We start from the raw sequence: 22,048 nt of genomic DNA on the forward strand, positions 1-22,048 counted from the left end.
GAATGATTGAGGGAAGCTCCCTCCATTTAATGCCGGATGATCCAACAATCACACTGCTGCACCACTTCAGTTCTATTTTCCTAATAAGATACATAAGATACAAGTCATCGATAAAATTCTTTCTTTTAAATAAAATCTCGTGAATTAATTTACTGCGTTTATTCTATGCAAAAATTTAAAGAAGACTCAATATTGGCCAAATATTTTTTTAATAATTCTAAATATATACTATATGTATATGTGTATATATATATATATATATATATGGTTCCAATAAAAATCTATTTAATCAATTAAGATGCTAGAATAAACTGACATCAAAATTTTGTTGAGAAAATTTTGTAATCACAAATCTTTGTAAAAAAAATAATTAACGAGCAAAAAAAAGGGATAAATAATAAGAGAAGTAAAGAGAAAGTTCTCGAATGTGGAATCGATTCTATGCAAAACAAGACATAATTATGCCAGTAGGTCCGTTTTATCGAATGACATGCGATACTTTTGCAGATTTTTTTGAAAAAGAGTAGTCTTGATTCGGTTTTGCATCTACATAACAAACGGTCATCGTTTCGGTGACCGGATCTAAGCAAATAGCAAACCCTAAAGTTTATGTCAGACTATAAATTAAAGATTGAAAATTACAAACTGCTGATTAGACTTTCACTCAGAACAAAAAAAATTAAAAATAAGATCTAATTGGTTAAATTGAATTTTCAATTCGTAATTTGGTACAAAGGGGAGCAAAGGGAGCAAGCATTGTTGCGCATTCGGGGAGAATAAAATGCGATTTGAATTTATCTATCATTAGCTTAAAAAGGAAGAAATTAATGCAATTAATATAATTTTTCTATAAATTGAGAGCTCATTGAATTTCTTACACTCATAATAGAGCGCGTATGTATATATAGAAAATTACAGTTCATTGTTTTAAAGTTAACATTTGACACAACTGAGGGTGCATTCCGATATTTACTGCCAGTGCTAAGAACATGATATCATAAAGCAGATGCTGGTGATGCGTTCTATAATTATTTTCATTGCTTTTTCTAGTCTATAACGGAACGACATTCGCGGCACTGCTAAGACTACTTACAAGGCTACTACTTACAAGGCTACAAGGGAAGTATCGGAAGTGTTCCCCCCCCCCCAAATTTAATGCTTCGAGTATGTTAAAATATGGACAAAAATAAGAGACACATATTTTTTTTTTATCTACGTTTTTGAATGTTAAGGGGATGAAATCACTCCTTGAAAAAAATCAATTTTTTTTCCTAAGTAAATATCGTTCAAATCGTTAAAGATATCAAGAAAAGTTTTAAACAAAAGTTTTACGGCTGCAAGTGTACTTTATAACGACGTATTACAATTTTTTAAAAATGTCATATTTTTTAGCTCCCTCCCGCCCACCCGCTCTCCCTAATTTCAAAAAATTTTTTAATTTTTATAAGAACATGAATTCAAGAGCATTTTACGCTGAATACAACGATATACAAAGTTATTTTCCGAAATCAAATTTTTGGGAAAAGAGCGAGAAATATCTCTATATACGCGCTCCATACATATTCATCTCATACTGCATTGATGCGCGCGACAACGTTAAAGGTGAATATGATGCAGTTCGTCAGTACTGTATCAGTGCAATAATTATTGAAATAAGAGCTTTTTATAATAATAATAATGAGAATAGTAATAATAGTAATAATGATAGTAGGTTTTGTTAAACGGAAGTCAAATATTTTTGATGAGGTATTAGAAAACATACGGAGCACTTTGGATATTTAGAAACAAGTTACAAATAAAGAAATGATTATAAAATATGACTTATTTAATTTTATAAAATATGGCTTATTTAATTTTGGTCGTACGGCAGCTATCGCAATGCTTACAGTAGCTATTGCAATGTTATGAATATATTTTATTGATCAACATTTATGTTTCGTGTCAAATGTTTTATTATCGCAACGCTACGCAAGAAATATATTTGCTAAGGCATAACTTTATTTGCATATATTATTTACATGAGCATTGTTTGCATGAACATTAGTATAAAAGAATGCAAATCGCAATAAATTCGCAGTTTTATAATTAATTTCATTCTCTAAAGTAGTATCAATTGATACAAGTGAGAGATACGAGCTTAATAAATGAATATGTACTTAAAAAAAAGTTATGGAAGTTTTTATTGCTATTTATATTTTCGTACATTTTTTATTTTATAAACTCTTTAAGTTGAAATTATAATTATTTATTTTAATTAATTTAAGAATTTTTTAATCAATAATTTATTAATTTTGATAATATTTTTTAAAGATTTTTAGACATAGTAATACATGATCTATATATTATACAAGATTATTCATTCTTTTTGTTCAACAAATTTTTTGTAAAATAATCAGTTATTACAAAGATACATTAAATTCATTATAAATTAGCTATTTAAATAAATAATTATTTAAATAATTAACATAAAATGGAAGAGGAAGAATCATTGGATTTTCAAATCGCATTTGATATACGTGCGGATGCAGGAAAAATAGAACTCACGACGAAAAAAATTACGCATACAATGTAAAAAAATGTTATGCAACGTCGATAATATCTCGGTAAAATATATAAAGAAAAATAGTTGAATTTTGAAGAAGTAGTAAGACAAATTCAAAAAGAATTGAAGGAATGAAACAAGGGTTTCGAAATTTTTTTATTAAAATTTCATCTGATGCTTATGTAAACAATGTATGCAAATAAAATTACATCTTCATAAATCTATTTCTTGCGTAGAGTTGCGATAATAAGATATTATGAAATATAAATGTTGATCATAAAATATAATATTCATAACATTGCAATAGCTACCGTAAGCACTAGAATAGCTGTCGTATGACTAAAATTAAATGAACGATATTTTATAAAAATAATCATTTCTTTATTTGTAACTTGTTTTTAATTGTCCACGGTACTGCATACATTCTTTGATATATCATCAAAAATATTTGAATATTGTTTAATAAATCCAGTATTATTATTAAAATTATGATTATGCTTATGATTATTAATAAAAGAAAAGAGAGGCCAATGAACAAGCGAAAATGAAATGACGTGACAAAGACAAATTCGAGTAAACAATATTTATTGTAAAAACAATAATTAGCAGTGTCACCTTCAATCACCGAGCCTTCTTCAGCAATTCTTCAGCAAAAATGATAAAAAACGAAGGGAAATTTAAATGCATAAAAACTTATGCGTCTGACTGTTAACTCTTAATTTCACTCTTATAATTATTATTATATTTTTCACATTTTTCATCTTTTATCTATTTACGCTTTAATCTAAATGTGTGTTCTATAATTTCATCGAACCAGCATTTTTATGCATTTTCAATTTTCCTTCGTTTTTTATCGCTTTTGTTAAGAAAAATTGCTGAAGAAGGCTCCGCAAAGCCGAAATGGACAATATCAAATTTATATTGAGAGTAATTCTGCTAATTGTTATTTTTACAATAAATATTGTTTATTCGAATTTGTTTTTATCACATCACTTCGTTTTCGCTTATTCACTGGCCTTTCTTTCCTCTTGTTAATTTATACGAGCTGTCTGATACAATTTTGCTCTGAAAATTATTATTATTATAACAAAAAGTATAAAATAAGTTTTGAAAAGTATAAAACAAATATTAAAAAAGTATTAAAAAGCTCTTATTTCAATCATTATTGTTGCACTGTACTGACGAACTGCGTCATATTCACCTTTAACGTTGTTCCGCGCAGCCAACGCGATATGAGACGAATACGTATGGAGCGGGTATATAGAGGTATTTCTCGTTTATTTCGCAAAAATGCAATTTCGGAAAATGACTTTATTATATACCGTTCAGCATGAAATGCTCTTAAATTCATGTCTTTATAAAAATTTAAAAATTTTTGAAAATTAGGGGAGGGGATGGAGGGGCTCAAAAATGTAACATTTTTGAAAAATTCAAATACGTCGTTGTAAAGTGCATTTGCAGCCGTAAAACTTTTGTTTAAAACATTTTTTGATATCTTTAACGATTTGGACGATATTTACCCAGGAAGAAAAAAACCGATTTTTTTCAAGGGGTGGTTTCATCCCGTTAATGTTCAAAAACGCAAATAAAAAAATGTGTCCCTTATTTCTGTCCATATTTTAACATACTCGAAGCTCATTAAAATCGGGGGGATATTTCCGATATTTCCCTTGTTAGATGACTAAATGTACATACATAACTATAATAATAAATAATAATAATATTAACAACTACAATTTTAATTCAATCTATAAAATTATTTGATTCATCGAAATCAAATGATTCTACAGACAAAGAAGATGAAAATATATTATTTAATAAGAAATATTTAACACCACGCTGTAAAAATTATATAGTAGTAGATGTAATTAGATGTAGTTAATTCTTTAACAGACAGTGATTTTAATAAAAAAATTTAATAATAAAATTTAATAATAAAATTTTCGATAAATAAATTATATATAAATTTAATATTTAATATATACAGAATACGTATATTATACATAAAATGAGACATTCTCAAAAGTTACTTTTTGCATAACCGCCATCTTTCTATTCTGCAAATGCCTTATCTCGTCAGTCGCAGTAACGAAAGCAGAAAGTGACGACGTGATCTATGACGTTACATGCTTTCATAAACTCGTCAAAAGTTTACTGTATTTACTGTAGTATATTTTTGAATGATACTCACAGCCACTACTGGCAGTGAATATCGGAATGCAGTCTGAATAGCAGAAGTACAAAATGATGAAAAAAAATCACAGAACCAAACATTATCTCTTTCAACGCTACAATAACGTCAAGAAAGAAAATCTTTTTAAAGATCTTCTTTCTTAAAAAGTTTTTTTAAAAGTCAAAGATTTTATTTTTATTTTTATATTTTTATTTATTGATTTTCAAATAAATATTTTAAACGTCAAAATTTGCATTTTTTTGTTAATCACTAACTGGTTCTTTCTTTCCGCTTTAAAATGTTGAAAAAATATTAATTGTTCTTGCGCACATGGAAAAATAACACAAATTGAATTGCACTTCCTGTAATGTAAATCCAACAATAAGAAAAGAATCACAAAAGCGATCATATAATCAGTCGCATGGAAAAAAAATATTGGACAAAGAGATTAAGCATTTCCGAGAGGAAGCCTCGGAATTTTCGTTGAATACTTCCGGCATGAGATTTATTGTAAACCGTACATAGTTTCTATCAATTCCATTTTGTTCATAAACAGGAAAAATGTATCAAAAATCGGCCATTCCAAAAAACCACAGTCATAATTACGTTAAGCGTTTTCGGACATATCAATTAATACAATTCCGGACAATCCCAGAAAATTCAATATGTCTTATAAAATTTTAATTTAATAGACTTTATCTTATTTTTATCTTGATATCAACTTAAAATTAAGGATTCATTTTTTAATCTTTTTCTCAGTTTTTAATGGTATCATAATTATGGCATTATTATAGTATACAAAGGTGACTTTGTGCACGTATGTTCTGGGGAGGGGAGGTCCTTAAAGTCATAAATCTACCTGCCAACCAAGAGCACTGAATGAAAACGATATATCTCTATTCTGAAAATTCTTTCATTTGAGTTGTAATGAGGCTAACGGATACGGGTTATATACGCATCCCTTTATTATTATTTAACGAAGCACTTCATTATTAATTATTCATCAAAACAAATAGAAGATATTTTCTCGATTTAAATTCACGTATGAAGACATGCTCCATCAAAGTTTCATTAAAATTCTAACTGTTTTATCAAAGTATATACATTATTGTCAAGCTAGAAAGCTAATGCAACAATAAAATTAAACGTACACTAATGATAATGAAGAAAGACTTTTTATACATATATATCTTTTATACATATATGATAGAAAGCTTCAGTTTCTTTTATATATATAAAGAAATTTTCCTTATTTAATTAAATTTTTATTATAAATAAAATGTATCATAAAATGACAATTTATATATATAAAACAATTTTCTTAATTTCAAACTTATAAATTATGGACTTAATGTAAAATATCATATTTTTCAAAAAACGTTTTTTAAAAATAATTATATAAATAATGTTAATAATATTGCATACAATAATCATAAGTAGCGATTTTTAGATCAATCAATTAATTGAAAAGATGTTTAAAAAACTATAATTTTTTTAACGATATCTTTTTATGCAGAACATATGATCAAAAGTTCAAATTTCATAACTTTGATTACGTGACTTATTTTAACGCTAAAAATGAGCGTCAACATGCATTAGTTTCATTTTCAGAATTGTGTATGTATTTTTTAATCGAGATTAATCATTTTGTATTGTAAAAATAATAGTATGTATGTGTGAAATTACTGAATATTTTATATTAAAAAATACCCCGCATAATCAATCGTACTGTGAGACACAATGACATGCTTGTGACTAACTTGTGCCTAAGTTTAATTATTTTTTAAAGTTAATGAAACTTGGACAGAATGCTTACGACACGATTGCATTTCATCGCTGTTGTCGTCGCAGTCCCCACGGTAATCACACACTAGGATCGACTGTATACATTTGCCATCGTTGCACCTGAACATGTTATTTCCGCAACCATCGCCTGTAACAGAAAACATAGAACATGAAAGGATTGGCCGAGAAGCAATATTGCTGCCGTGATAGGTGAAAGGTTCAATGCCTGCCGCCGGGAAACTGTTGTTTCTAGGTGTAACCATTATAGAAGGTAGGATTCTTCTCGATCTTTCTTTTTTTTATTTTGAGCGAATCTCCTCATTCGATGAACTTTCGCGTGACGATCATTTCATCACTTTGCCCGCGGTGTCTCTGAGATATTGAAGCACAATTGAAGACAATTACGCCGTAAGAAACTTTCCAGACTTCAGGAATTTCAGATGTCGTTACATATTAGCATAGAATATGCGTAAAATGAAATTATCAAGGATCAATTATTAGCATGTCGAAGAACAATTATTTATTATTTTTAATTTGACTGCCATGTTTTACTGTCAATTTTCTTACAATAATTGTATTCAGAAAACTGTATTTAAATAACTGTTTCTTCTTCGCTTAACTATGTCGAATTAATCTCTTCACAGTATATATAGCAAAAGACATGAAAAAAAATATGCTACCGGTGTGTCTGTAGTATATATGCACATCTAAAAAAAAATCAATTTATCCTTGTATAATTTATGAAATGAAATTGATGAAATTGATTTTTGAGGCCACTGAATCCAAATATAGAAAAAATATATTTTTTCAAACTTTTATCCATCATATTGGACCCATCATTTTGAATTTTGAAATTCTAATATCATATTCAGATTCAGCGACTTTGGAAACCTTAAGATAATCATTTTTATAAGAATCCAATTATTTTTCAAATTTTAATTCGCCATATTGAATTCATCATTGTGAATTTTGGAAATTCCGATAACATATTCAGATCAAGCGACCTCAAAAGTCTTAATATTAAAATCATATCGAAATCAAAGAAATTTTTTTTTCACACAGTGGTGACACAAAAATCTCATTTCTATGACACTGCCAAAAGAATTTGTCAAAAGTAATCTTAAATCTACATTTTCAGTTTGTAACTCCATGAACTTTTTAATTTAATAGATATGGACATATTTATTTTGAACAAATTATTTATTTCGAAAGAATTACCATTTAGATGTATATTAAGACATTTAATAATGTATATAAAGACATTTAATTTAATTTGGATGTATAAAAGACATTTTGTTTCTAAATAAAATAATAATATTTCAACGATCAATTTTTTGATTAGATAAAATTTCTAACAATTCAATCTTTTCTCTTCAATCAAATATAAAAATAAAAATAATAAAAAATAATAACACACAGATCATGTTGTTTAAGTATCATACGATAAGAATATAGCATGCAAAATTTAATTTATTCCTCTTAATTACCTATAAACATTTTTCATTCTTAATGAAAGACTAATCAGTTATTTTTGCTAAAAATATGTGTATTATGAATAATTATTAAAAAGTTTGTATCATAAAAAGTTTATATTAATATTAATTAATAAGGTTCAACATAATAACACTATGATTGATAATGAAATCAATTGGGAGATGTGTCAATTAACAGCATTTTGATTATATTTTTTTTTGCTTTGTTTAAAATAATCGAAAGACAAAAATATTCAAAATATTATTCCAGTGATGCTAAATTAGTGAATAAAAATTAAGATTACGAACATTCGTCTTCATAATTACGGCATATTCCATCCTTTGTTATATAACTACAGAAAATAAATCTAAATTAAATGATTACGCAAGTTGTAAGAGCAAAAGTCTTTTCAAAATCGTATTTATAAAATATTTGACGTAAAATCAAATGTTGTATTTTTCTGCAAATATTCAAATAATTTCTTGAAAAAGCAAAAATACACGAAAAATTTATATGCGTATTCAAACAGGCATATAAAGATGTTTTGAAATTTATGTTTTGAAATTTGTTGCGTAGCATCCGTGAGACGGGATAAGAAAATGAACTATAATAAAGAACCTTGTCTTGTATCTCATAATCTCCAGATTTTTTTTATCTCCAGATGATTTTTGTTCATTGATGGAAGAAATATCGCGATTTATGTACAATGACGCGAGATTTTTCATAAGCATCGTTATGCAAATACATATTGATATTCGAATATGGCTGTTTTTATAACGAGATTAGACGATGATGCGTAATGTAAATTATTAACAATAATATTAATTATGAATTATTATAAATTATATATGAATTATTAATAATGATAATAATAAACTTAGCTTCCATTGAGATGTCAACTTTACAAAGAAATCCGAATAATTTACGGTAATTTACATTTTTTTAAGAATATAACTCTTTGCCGATGCATTTTTGTTGCTATTTCCATCCAAACAATAATCAAAATACAAGATAATTATTATATACTATAATAAGAAACTCTAATTTCGAAACATTGAAGTTGAATTAACTATAACTCGAAGTAATGAACTTAAATTAGTTATAACTTTAACAAAATTTTTAAAATAACTTTATGTACTACTATATTTAACTAATATGAAGTTGACATTTCATATTTTGTAAAGAAAAATGAAATAATGTAAGATAATTACAATAATCTCACAACTGCAATAATGTAATAACGATAAAAATTTAAATAATTAAGATGAATCAATAATTATGATAATATGAAACTATTGATAATATTTTCTGTTTTCAGATTGGATCCTAAAAAATCTACAGTTACTATCTGAATTTCTGCTCATTATAACTTTCTGAATAAAGAAAAATAATCTTTAATTGTCCTATTCGAGTTAATGAGCTTTCTTTCATTATATTTATGCGTTTATTTCCAAGTATATTTCCAAGTATTTTGAAAGAAAAAAAGATCTTCTTTAAAAGGACTTATCATACAGCAACAGCAATCGAGACTCGTTTATGGAGACTTTCTCATTACAGGAGAATCCTTGATATCATTGTCCTTGGACGAGAAAGCGATCCTACGATCACTGTGCTACAATCGGCTGACAGTATTGTGATTAATGTTTAAAAAAAATCGGTCATGCTTGGATGAAAAGTGATATATATGTAAATAGAAAATATCGTTGGATAAAATTTTTCTTTGGAATAGAATTCTTTTCAGATATTCAAATAGACAAAGGCATTTACATGTGTTCTGAAACTTCTCACGACGCGGATTATCAATTTTTCAAGTTATATTTCAATTATCATTTCACTCTAATTCAGTAAAATCGATAAATCGCTGAAGTTAATAAAAAAAGGTAAAAAGATTGCAATATTATTTATTTCTGAGAAATTTCAGAAAAAAAATTTTGCCTATTTCTAAAACCTTTTAGAAACTTACAATCAATTTTTCAAAACGACATTCTTTACAATTTTCTGCCTTTCTGTAAATAAACAATCAATATTCGCGATGATACATATCGATTGATCATTTACCATTTGTTCAGAGAGCAACATTTGTTCAGAAACGAACCGCAAATCACTGAATCCGCTGGAAGGAAAGTGAGGAGCGCATGAAGGAGGTAAGAGTTTAGCTGTGTAAGTAAGCCGCGTTCTGTGTATGTGGGTGCTTCATCATTGCGAGAGAAGAGACGAGACGACTAGAAAAGAGATGAAGAAAAAGAGGGAAAGAGAAGCTGTGGAGAGGTGAGGAGCGGTTGTCAATTAGGGAGAGGGAGACAAATGAGAGTAGGAGAGAAAGACGCTGATGGTACTGGAGAGGAGAGCAGAGGAGAGGAAGTGGCCCCAGCTTGGAAATGCAGTGTTCGTGCCAGGCTGTGCGGCCTGGTACGAACAGAGTACCGACAACAGTCGGGAGGGAATGTGCATTGCGGAGTAGGAATGCAAATACCGAAGACGGATAGCGATACTCGCCCGCGATATACGCGTGTTCGAGACTTTTTTTGAGATATTTTCATATTATACAGATCCGATCTTTGTGAATAGTTAGATACTACACTAAACAGTATAGGAGAAAAACAGCATTATTCGCACAATCAATCTTAAAGTAAATATTTTTTAATTTTTGTATTCGCTTCACTCAATATTCGAACGGTATCTTATTGAAAAATAAAATGCATCAAATTTTTTAATGCGTATTGCTTGAGCAAGCTCACAAAATAGTTCTTTTATTACATTCTTTTAAATATTCTTTTCTTTATGAAGATTCAAACCAAACAATATACAGATTTCTGAGAAATAAGAAATTGTTATATGAGCTTGGCTACTTATTAAAATTTATCATCGAACTATATGAAGCATGACTATATCAAGCATTTCAACATTTCGATAAGAACAATTTAGGAAAATTAAAAAATAAATAAGATCTATGAATATATATATATATATATATATATATATATATACATATATATATATACACTATATATCACCATAACTTATTACAAAGGTATATATGGAATTATTTAGAACTGGTTATTAAAACTCGGTTCTCTTGAGGCGCGACATGGGTTATGTGAAGTCACAGATGAGAAATGACATGTAAAAAGTTTCTTGCGTCGTATAGCTTTATTTTGTACTTTTCCCTTCAGAATATTATATTTTCATATTCTTAAAACTTGTAAAAAATACTTATAGAAAGTAAGATATCTGTCCAATAGATCACGTAAAAGTGTAAAATAATTCTTGAAATAATAGTACACCGTTCAGCCATTAGAAATCACCAGATAACTAGATCTAGTTGTTTCTAATAGTTGAGCGATGTACCATTATTTCAAGAATTATTGTACATTTTTACGTAATTTATTGGACACTTATTTTAGTTTCTTGTATTTTTTACAAGTTTTAAGAAAACAAAAATATCATATTCTGAAGAGAAAAGTACAAAATAAAACTATACGACGCAAGAAACTTTTTACATGTTATTTCTCGCTTCTGACATCTGACATATGGCTGCAGCGAGAGAGCCGAGCCTTAAAATTGTGTATGCTGTCTGTGTGTGTGTGTGTGTGTGTGTGTGTGTGTGTGTATTATTTTCAAGATTATTTTAAGAAGAAGATAGATTAAATTTATCATCATAATAATAGGTCATTGAAATAAAGGTCTTTGAAATCATTCTACTTCATTCTTTATATATTACTTGATTACACTTCATAATTAAATTAGCAATAACTGACTATCAACTCCAATTAAATAATTGTTTTAATTTATAATCGCGCAACATTGTAAATCGATAAATCGATATTATTGCAGAAATATAAATGCATTATAAATGTATAACAATGCGCCCGACAAAGAAACAATCAGAAACAAGCGTTGATGTATTCGTTGATAATTTGTCATTAATCAATCGGCATCATCTCGCTATGCTCGCTATGCTATCGCCTTGCTATACTCGCAGGTGCTTTGCAACGGGCTTTAGCACTGATATAATGTATTGTTAAGTAATGTATCAAGTATGTCGACGCTTGTCCTATGACATCGGCACGCAGTGCGACGTTCACCTTCGCGCTTGCGTGAGAGGCGGATGCTTTTTCAGCAGCATTGTTCGTACCAGACGTTGCAATAGCAACATGTACCGTTGCGTCGACACATCGCGATGCAACGTTATACATAAGACAGGTCGCGTAGCGGGTCGAGAGGTCTTGCTAAGAGCGACCGGGTGTCAAGGAAAGAAAAGAGTAGTTTTGCCGAGTAGATTTGTCAATCTTAGTCCGTATCAGGCTAAAAAATAATTTATATTGACCTCAAGTATCGTTCAACCGATCGTTTAAGTCAAATATAATGCAGTTTTGCTTATCGGTCGGAGCATCGTAAGAGAAAGAGAGAGAGAGAGCCTCGAGGGGCTGCCCACAGAGACGAATGAGACAAATCTGATTATTAAATCATCGTGAAAGGCAAGGTTGTATTCTCGCGTCATTATCAATGCAATTATTTATTGGGATAAATTAAAGCACACGTATATATATTTATTACGCAAAACAACCAATTCACAGAGGCGCATTTATCGTATCATAGTAACAATTAAACAAGTGATTGGATTTTTAATGAGCTTAATCAATATCGCGAAAATTTGTTGAATAAAAAAAAATCTCTTTATCTTTGCTCTATATGCCAGATAAGCAAAGATATTATAGTTGAAGGTCGGCGATTTCAATAATAATCATCTTTATTATATTAAGATATATGTTTATAATTTCTTATAGAAGCGTTCGCGATATTATTTTTAAATATTAAAAAAAAATATATATATATATATATATTTACAACTTTATATATGTTTTTATATTTTCCTATATATATTATTTGTATTAACATGTTCTAATATTTTTAAATTATATAATTATATAATATTAAAATATAGTATTAAGTTTACATTAATTTATTATATTAATTATAGAGTGTATTATATAAAATATTACAAGATATACGTTTTCGCCGAATTTATTAATAAAGAGGAAATTCTTTTTGCAGTTTCTATGTTTTTTAGTGCCCTTTAATATGGACAGACACTATTGATTCTGTCAGAAAAATGCAAAGAAACAGTATCCCATATTTTTAAATGAAATTATGTAATTTTTTATTTTGCATATAAGTATTAAGTAAGATATAGTTATCAAAAAATCTATAATTCATGTTATAAAAGAATTTATAATTTACAATACATTTTTTTATATCAAATATGCTAGAATAAAATACAAAATATAAAATATCTCGTGAATTATTAATTCCTTGATAACTTATCTTAATATTATTTCAGAATATATAAATGCAGAATAATTAGAAAAATTATATTATAAAAGAATCATATAATTTTATTTTAAAAAATTAGTACAAGTCTTTTCTTGCTACTTTTTGGATTCTGTTATTTAAAAGGCTCAAACAAATCATTAAAACTATATAAAGATTTTCCTTGTTATGTTTTAGTCTAATATAATAGTTTCGGAGAAAACATTTTGTAATATTTTATGTGACGCCTTAATATACAGAATATGTACAGGGTGTCCAGCATCGGCCATACCATCTCTCGTGTGTAGGTAGAGCTGGTAAAACTGAATAGAAAAGTCCTGTATCATTTTGCAATTTTTGCGATAATTATCGAATTATTAATTCTTAAAAATGATCGTATTAGCCCGGCCCACCGGCAAATACAAGCGAATGGTAAGATATTCCCGCCCGGCGATCATCGTTGCTATGCACGCGAGGAATTGTTTTCTTCAATATATTAGCTATAACTATTGCCGCTTGAAGTAAACAATTCCTCACGCGCCTATCTTACCGCTCGCTTGCATTTGCCGGTGGACTAATAAATCATTTTTAAGAATTAATAATTCGATAATTATTGCGAAAATTGCAAAATGATACAGGACTTTTCCACTCAGTTTTACCAGCTCTACTTGCATACCAGAGGTGATATAACCGATGGCGAATACTGTGTATGTGTGTGTGTGTGTGCGTGTATGCGTGCGTGCGTGCGTGCGTGCGTGCGTGCGTGCGTGTGTGTGTGTGTGTGTGTGTGTGTGTGTGTGTATATATACACCGAAAGATGGCAGAAGGTCATCGAACAAAGTGGGCAATATATCATTGATTAATATCAATTCTTTGTATAAAATGAGCGGTCTTGAAAATCATCGAAAAAAACGCAATGACTTTTTGAACAACCCAATATATATATATATATATATATATATCCAATATATATATATATATATATATATATATATATAATATATATAATCCAATATATATATATATATATATTGGATTGTTCAAAAAGTCATTGCGTTTTTTTCGACGATTTTCAAGACCGCTCATTTTATACAAAGAATTGATTATATATGTCTAGTTGTTGATCTTGGGTAACGCTAAGAATATGTGATATATCATTTTGTTAAATATCTTCGAAAATAAGATCCGAAAAGTGTTTCTACAAAAGTTGCTACCTTTTCTACACAAAATAATGTCGACTTTCAAATAACTTGAAAATGTTTATGAAATGACAAATTAAAGATACCATCGTATGTTCCCCTTGAAACCAAATAATTTTTGTCTAAACGTTTTTGTTTTATAATGCTTTGTTTTTGAGATAAAAATTCATCATGCTTTAAATGGTCCAATCTGTATATATACTGTCGCGTTCGCGGCGTTAATTCCCGTGATCGCGATACTCGGCGGAGCGCTCTCGGAAAGGAAGAACACTGTTTTAAGAAAGACTCGCTCTTTATTAAACCAACGGTACAGAAACGCGTCCGGCCACCGCAGAATCCGGCCGTCAAATTTAAAAAACAGTCGGAGAACGACGCGTTGCCAAGGGCCGATCCTCTATTCGAACTCTTATCGATTGATATTGATTATTTCTTAGCAGCGCCGAACGGAATACCGCACGGCCGCAACACTGCCCCCCTCTTCATAAAATTGTCGTCCCGACAATTCTTCCTCTTTCAAGAACTTCTTCTTAGGAAAAGACTTCTGGGCTCCTGCGACTTCCTGCCCTACCCTGGGCTGCTGCCTCAGGTTACCGGGCGCCGCTACTTCCAATCCCAGTCTTCTCTACTCTTCAGAAGAATCTTGTTCTTGAAATTCTCGCGCGTTTCACTCTTGACTCTTCGTCTTGAGCTTTGCGCACTTCTCTCTTCTATTTTTCGGGCAAAGTGGGGGTAATCGTCGTGGACCCTTTCGTCTTTCTAAAAGACACACTAAGCCCCTGCCTCGGCATTCGCCCATCGTCCCCCGGAAAAACCACGACTCGGAAAACCGGGGGCGGCAGACTTCATTTCAATTTGAAACACGAGCTTGAAGATCTTGCTTGGAGCTCAGGCTCGAGGATCTCCCCACGACGCTTCTCACGACGGAAGGAAGCTTAAAGAAAAATAAAACAGAACACAGTAACTCAAAACAATTAACAAGAAATAAAAGTAATGTCGAAATTGGAAAACCGGGCCCCGAAAATCTCTACTTAAAATTCTTCAGGATTGCTCTTATAATTCGAGCAATCTTTAACCTCTTTAAAATCAAAATTTCTCCGCTCTTTTAAACAATTCTCCCTAATAATTTTAATAGCCAAAGCCCTTTCTACTGCGGCCCTCAAAGACGTTAACCCTTCTAGCTGCAATGTCTGTTTAACATTCACATCAGACAATGCAACTACAAATTGAGAACAAGCAATTTTGTCACGAACTCCAGGAGAACATTCAGGATAAGCTAATCGAGATAAACACTCGATATCCGAGCCTAATGCAGCTAAATCTTCTCCGAATTTCTGTTTTCGATTCGTAAATTGATAATAATAATTTTGCGAGGATAAATTTTCTCCAAAACGTAGCTCTAAACGCGCGACCAAATTTTCAAATTGAGAGTTCTCAAAATCCGTGCCCCCTTCCAAACTCGCACGCGCTTTTCCTCGGAGACATGACGCTATTACAACAGCCTTTTTCGCGTTTCCCAAATTATTCGCCCGCGCAATTAAATTAAACTGCGTAAGATATTCGCGCAACGGAACACTACCGTCGTAAATATCGGGCTTAAGTTTCAAGTCGGAATTAAAATTTGAAAAAGGAAATGACTGGCCTGATATCGGACGTTGCGAAATCTCTTCCTGCAGACCGGGCATTGAAAATGTTTCTGTCTCTCGACGAGCGCGCTCCTCCCTCAGAGAGCGAAGCTCCTCCAGCGTTAAGCGAAGAATCTCCTCCAAGTTCGGAGACGCCTCCGGTCCTTCCGCTCGAGTACAGGCCCTTTTTCTCGCAGAGATTACTCTCCGACTTTTCGCCTCTTCCTGTCCAGTCCCCGTCTCTTCTGTTTGTCGCTCCGCCATTATCTCTTACACACACACACACGAATCGAAAAATTCGATCCCGGACGAGCCCCCAAAATTGTCGCGTTCGCGGCGTTAATTCCCGTGATCGCGATACTCGGCGGAGCGCTCTCGGAAAGGAAGAACACTGTTTTAAGAAAGACTCGCTCTTTATTAAACCAACGGTACAGAAACGCGTCCGGCCACCGCAGAATCCGGCCGTCAAATCTAAAAAACAGTCGGAGAACGACGCGTTGCCAAGGGCCGATCCTCTATTCGAACTCTTATCGATTGATATTGATTATTTCTTAGCAGCGCCGAACGGAATACCGCACGGCCGCAACAATACTATATATAGTATGTTATATGTATATATAGTATGTTATATACATGTTATATACATATATATGTTATATATACACACACACACACACATATATATATATATATATATATATTTTATATATATAATATTTATATAATTATGATTGATTGATTTGTTAGAATTGTTATTTATATGTTATGAATATGTTATTTTTATAATATATATATGTACATATATATAAATTTTTCTATAAATTATATATATAAAAATATACGTATTTATAATTGACACATACATAAAAACATACACACACATATGCGTGCGTGCGTGGAGAAAGCAATCAAATAGAAATAGAATACTAAAGTTATTGGGTTGTCGGAAAAGCCATGACGTATTTTTGTAACAAATGGCGCTAGTTCATTTTTGGAATTATTAGAGTCATTCGCATCTATGTTATTGCTATGTCACTTGACAGCTGACAGTTTTAGAACTTCATTCTAAAAAAAATTGAGCAATTTGGTTGAGTTTTGGAAATTTTATAACAAGTTGAAGATGGAAGAACAAACTGTGCATTTTCGCCATATATTACTGTTTTACTTCCGTAAAGAGAAGAACGCGCGTCAAGCTTGTAAAAAATTGCGTAAAATTTACGATGACAATGCTCTACAGAACGTCAGTGCCAACGATGGCACGATTCACGAAATTTCGTGCTGGTGATTTTGACCTCAACGATGCTTCTCGGTTAGGGAAGCCCACCGAGGTTGATGAAGACAAAAGGCATTGATTGAGTCAAACTCACATTACACGACATGAAAGATTGCAGAAACATTGAACATCCATCATTCAAGCGTTCACGATCACCTGAAGAAGCTGGGATACGTAAGCAAACTCAATATTTGGATTTCTCATGAACTCAAAGAAATTCATTTGACGGCGCGTATAAATATCTGCGATATGCTCATTAAACGTGAGAAAAACGATCCTTTTTTAAAGCGATTGATAATTGATGATGAAAAGTGGCTTGTTTACACAATGTAGTGCGCAAACGGTCTTGGTCCCGATGTGATGATTCACCTCAAATGACCAAAAGCATCGACGATCAAAAGCAAATATTCATCAGAGGAAGGTTATGCTTTCAATGTGATAGGATTTTAAAAGTGTCGTGTTTTTTGGTGTTTTCCTACTAAGGAACCAACAATCAAGTCGAATATGTACTGTCAGCAATTGGATTGGAGTTTGAACGAGTCCATCTAGAAACGTTCAGAGCTCGTTAATCGTAAAGGAGTTGTGTTCCATCACGACAATGCGAGACCACACACAAACCACCCGTCAAAAATTATTGGAGCTTAAATGGGATATGTTGCCACACCTATCATATTCATCTGATCTTGCGCTGTCAGACTTCCACTTGTTTCGCTCTTTTCAAAACTCCTTGCATAACATTTAATAACATTTAATTCAGATATAATATTTAATTCAGATAGCTGTAAATCAGCATCTTGTTCAGTTTTTCGCCGATAAAGACAGGTCCTTCTATGAACGAGAAATTATGAAACTCACTGAAAGATAGCAAAAGGTTATCGAAACGAGCAATATATCATTGATTGATCTTTGTTCTTTATATAAATAAATGATCTTTGAAAAACATAGAAAAAATATCATGACTTTTCCGACAACCCAATAATATATTAAATACTCCTTAGAATCGAATGATAATACTAAAGAATATTTTGAAGAATGTCAATATTCTAAAAAAATCAATCATTTTTTACTTTAATCTTTATGTTCTAAAATAGTTTCTATATCATATTCAAAAATATTGAAACTTCTTTCAGATCTCAAAGTTCCAATGGAGTGAATAACCAAATTATGTAGTTACACAAAGAACTCGTAAATTTTAATTAAAATCATATAATACGATACATATAATACATATAATACATATAATAAATACAAAAAAAACGATGCTTGCATGTATGTACAGACGTAGTAGTAAAAAAAACAAATGTATGACTATCAGAAAAAAAGGCAAAGACCAGAGAGGAAGCGTAATATCAATTAGGAGAGGAGGACATCTAACTATTTATAATATAAACAAATTATCCTGTTTACACTTTTCTTCAATTTGTGTAGATAAGATTTAAGAAAAATTAAACTCAGCTTTATCTTGTTAATTTTGAAAGAAAAAGCTACTTTAAATTAAACAGATCCTTGAACTTCTCAAACTTTATTATGGCTAATCTTTTGATCAAAAATCAATCTTTTGTTTGGAAAAAACATACACTACTTTAATGATGTTCTCATTATTCAAATTTCTAATGAAATTATATTTAATGTTGATATGTCCCTTTGGTATTCCTTTTTATTTTATTTTATTTACTCATAAGAAGAAGCTCAGAAGTATTCATCGATTTTTTGATGCTAATTTTTTAGTGGTTTTTGAGATAAAAAAAAGTTACGTATCGCGGCGTTTATCAATATGCGGTTTGTTTTCGAGTTAAAAATTTTTAAAAATTCGAAAAATTGGATAACTGCTCCGGCGAATCCAGTTCGCATCTGAGGTTCGGCGCTCTTTTTTTAAATATATAATATATATTTAAATCTAATATATATTTTCTTTTTAATTTGAATATCGATATCATAGTATACGAATTTTTGTAATTACAAATTGCTATCTTCTATTACTCTGCCTTTAAGAACCGTTTCATATTCCAAGCAATTTGGCTAATTCATAAGTGTTAACTCGTGCAAGTGTTCGGTTCATAAATCAAAGGACATAAGTCCGAATTTGGTTATAAGTAGTTCCTTTTTTCTTTTTTTAATGAGTTGTCTTATTTATTTTGTATCTTTTATGAAATTTTTATTTATTACTGTAATCGTGACATTCGCGACATTTAACTATTCGTGTACGTCTAATTCATAGATTCGATTTTGATACGCTATTGCTACGATTGCTAAGATTATTATTTTTTATTATTTTTCTTTCTCCATTCTTGAAAACAATTTTGCTTCGAGTCTCAGCACCGATATTCGATTAAATTCTAATCCGGAAACGTAAAAAACTTCCCTAATCCTAGTGTCAACCTCCTTTTTGGTTACAATAGTCTTACCGGATATTTCCCCGATTTTTTTTGTTATGAGCAACATACCTGCTTTAACGATGCAAATTCTTATCAGTTATTTCAACGTTTCAATATTTATTAGAGAGCATTCATAATATGTCAGATGCTCCGATGCTTCAGAATCAAGAATTCATATCGCTCCTTTTCGATTATGACTGAGAATCCAACCTCACTGAAGGTGATTTGTTCATCGTAACATTTGCTTATTTCTTCTTTTTTCCATTTTCCCAGTACCTACTCTGCGGTTGCTTTGATTTTCTATTCAAATCGACGATGACTCATTATTTCACATTTGAAATATTTGTAATTAAATTTCGATTTAGTTCCTGTGTCACGTGTATTAGTTTTCCGATTATTATTTGTCGATGATGCAAATGCTGTAAAATGGGGCGTCTCATTTTTTGCAGATTTTTCACTTCCTTTTCGTTTTTGTTCAGAAGGAATCCTTTGACAATGTTTCCAACGCCGTTACGACTACGTCATATTTCTGTGGCATTGTTAAAAAAAGATGGCATATAATGTCAGTCTCCATAGTTGCATCAATAGACTTAATCTCTCTAACAAGCAATTCAAATTTTAAAAAGTGAGACGATAATAGTTCCACAAATGGTGTTAATTTTATTAGATTATTAGTAATAATCTTTTTTTTAGAAGTAGTTGACTTGCTATACCTCGACATTCGAATATCGTTTTCTATCCAGATATCAAACTCTGTCTGTTTATCTTTGACATATTCTAAGCGTGAAGCAATTCATATTCAGCAATTCTTTGAACAATTTGTGACTTACATTTTATGTCTCTTTTCTTTAGGTTAGATAAATGAAGTATATGACTTTCCGCAGCCTCCTTAGTCGATGTCGTCGCTTCCGCACTGTCCAGAATTTGCGAGTTTATGTGTTCGCTCAGCTCGAGTTCTTCCAGTAATATTTCCATACGAAATTTCCAGTTACCGTAGTTTAAGCCATCAAATAGCTGCAGTGTACAACAATGTTTGTCTTCCTCCACCTTGATATATCACACTTTTTTCGAACCAATAAACGATATTAAAACGTTAACGATACTAAAAATTGGTGATGTCGATTTTTGCAAGATTTGGGTCCATAAACTGTTGAAATTGAACTTCCTCAGTGAGTTTAGGATCTCAGGATTCCAATGGAATGACCAGATTATGTAGTTACACAATGAACTCATAAATTCTAATTAAACTCATATAAAGTACAAAAAAACAGTGCGTGCGTGTACGCACAGACGTAGTAGTAGAAAAAAATGAATATATGACTATCATAAAAAAGCAAAGACTAGAGAGAAAGTGTAACATTAGAGACTCTTTAGTAAGAGTCTAACCTATAAGCTTCTATACACCTCCTAGACTGCTAACTCTTTACGTATAAATTTGCAGTATAAGCATACATATCGTAAGTTCAGAATGAAAAAGGATGTATGTGCAAGGAAAGTACCCGAAAGAATGCAATATAAACATAATCTTTTCAGCATTTGTAATGAAGAATTGATAAAAAATTAAAAAGAAAGTTAAGAAAAAGGTAAAAATGTGGAAATTTAATATTAATGGAATATAGCAATCATTTAAGTTTATAAATAAAAGATCTGATCTTATTCGTTTTTCTCTAGAATTATTACTTATATTTAATAATAGAAACTGAATGACAAAATATTTCTTTAATAAAAATGAGCTGTTTGAAACATGAATTAAATCCAAAATAGCTAATAAATGGTTTTGTTTAGTTCTTTGATTTTTTTTTCACTATTTTTTCCTTTTTCTTTCCTTTCCTCTCTTTTTTTTTTTAGTAATTTCGGTTAACTTTACATTTTGATTGGTTATTTATTCTGAACTATTATTTTTCTAATTTATTAAATTTTATCTCTATTATTTATTTTATAATTTCAAAATTATTTATAATTATAATGTCGGTTAAGTGCATTTTTTCAACTTGTCATAGTACAAGAAGTAGGAACAAGGAAAGTTTTTTTTAAGTAAGAAATATGATTTATTTTCAAGAAATAAAAATTATATTTATATTAAAATCATTAACCTATATACAGCACACATGTTGAAAAAAATATATTAATTATATATTATATTATATATTAATGAGACATTGCAATGTTTCATGTAGATGTGCAGATGTTTTTTTTTATATGTAAGCTGTGCTTCAGCTGGCTGCTGCCAGTGAATATCGCAGTCCTTATCGCAGTCCTAATCTGTGTTGGCTTTTCAACATTGATTGTAAGATGT

The 22,048-nt window shown here is 30.5% G+C and overlaps 2 protein-coding genes and 1 long non-coding RNA gene across 5 annotated transcripts in view; 1 reads left to right on the forward strand and 2 right to left on the reverse strand.

Annotated features, from left to right (window-relative positions):
- LOC148937301 (uncharacterized) overlaps nucleotides 1-22,048 on the forward strand; it is a 181,268-nt gene that overhangs the window by 59,316 nt on the left and 99,904 nt on the right. The window lies entirely within an intron of this gene.
- mgl (low-density lipoprotein receptor-related protein megalin) overlaps nucleotides 1-22,048 on the reverse strand; it is an 83,779-nt gene that overhangs the window by 36,696 nt on the left and 25,035 nt on the right. The window contains exon 2 of the mRNA XM_089073740.1: nucleotides 6,532-6,648. Within this exon, the coding sequence (XP_088929866.1) occupies nucleotides 6,532-6,648 (117 nt within the window). The remainder of the gene's footprint in view (nucleotides 1-6,531; nucleotides 6,649-22,048) is intronic.
- On the reverse strand, nucleotides 14,341-21,997 carry LOC148937304 (uncharacterized). Its single transcript, XM_089073446.1, has 2 exons — nucleotides 20,583-21,997; nucleotides 14,341-20,281 (listed from the first exon to the last, which is right to left on the reverse strand). Exon 2 carries the CDS (start codon nucleotides 16,366-16,368, stop codon nucleotides 15,511-15,513), a length of 858 nt encoding a protein of 285 aa, XP_088929572.1. The 5' UTR covers nucleotides 16,369-20,281; nucleotides 20,583-21,997; the 3' UTR covers nucleotides 14,341-15,510.

Source organism: Pogonomyrmex barbatus, unplaced genomic scaffold (assembly GCF_055798465.1).
Source record: "Pogonomyrmex barbatus isolate J1 unplaced genomic scaffold, ASM5579846v1 scaffold15, whole genome shotgun sequence".
Lineage (NCBI taxonomy): Eukaryota > Metazoa > Arthropoda > Insecta > Hymenoptera > Formicidae > Pogonomyrmex > Pogonomyrmex barbatus.

Excerpts from the sequence above, each read along its gene's own strand:
- LOC148937304 (XM_089073446.1), bottom strand. The coding sequence starts at position 16,368 with ATGGCGGAGCGACAAACAGAAGAGACGGGGACTGGACAGGAAGAGGCG.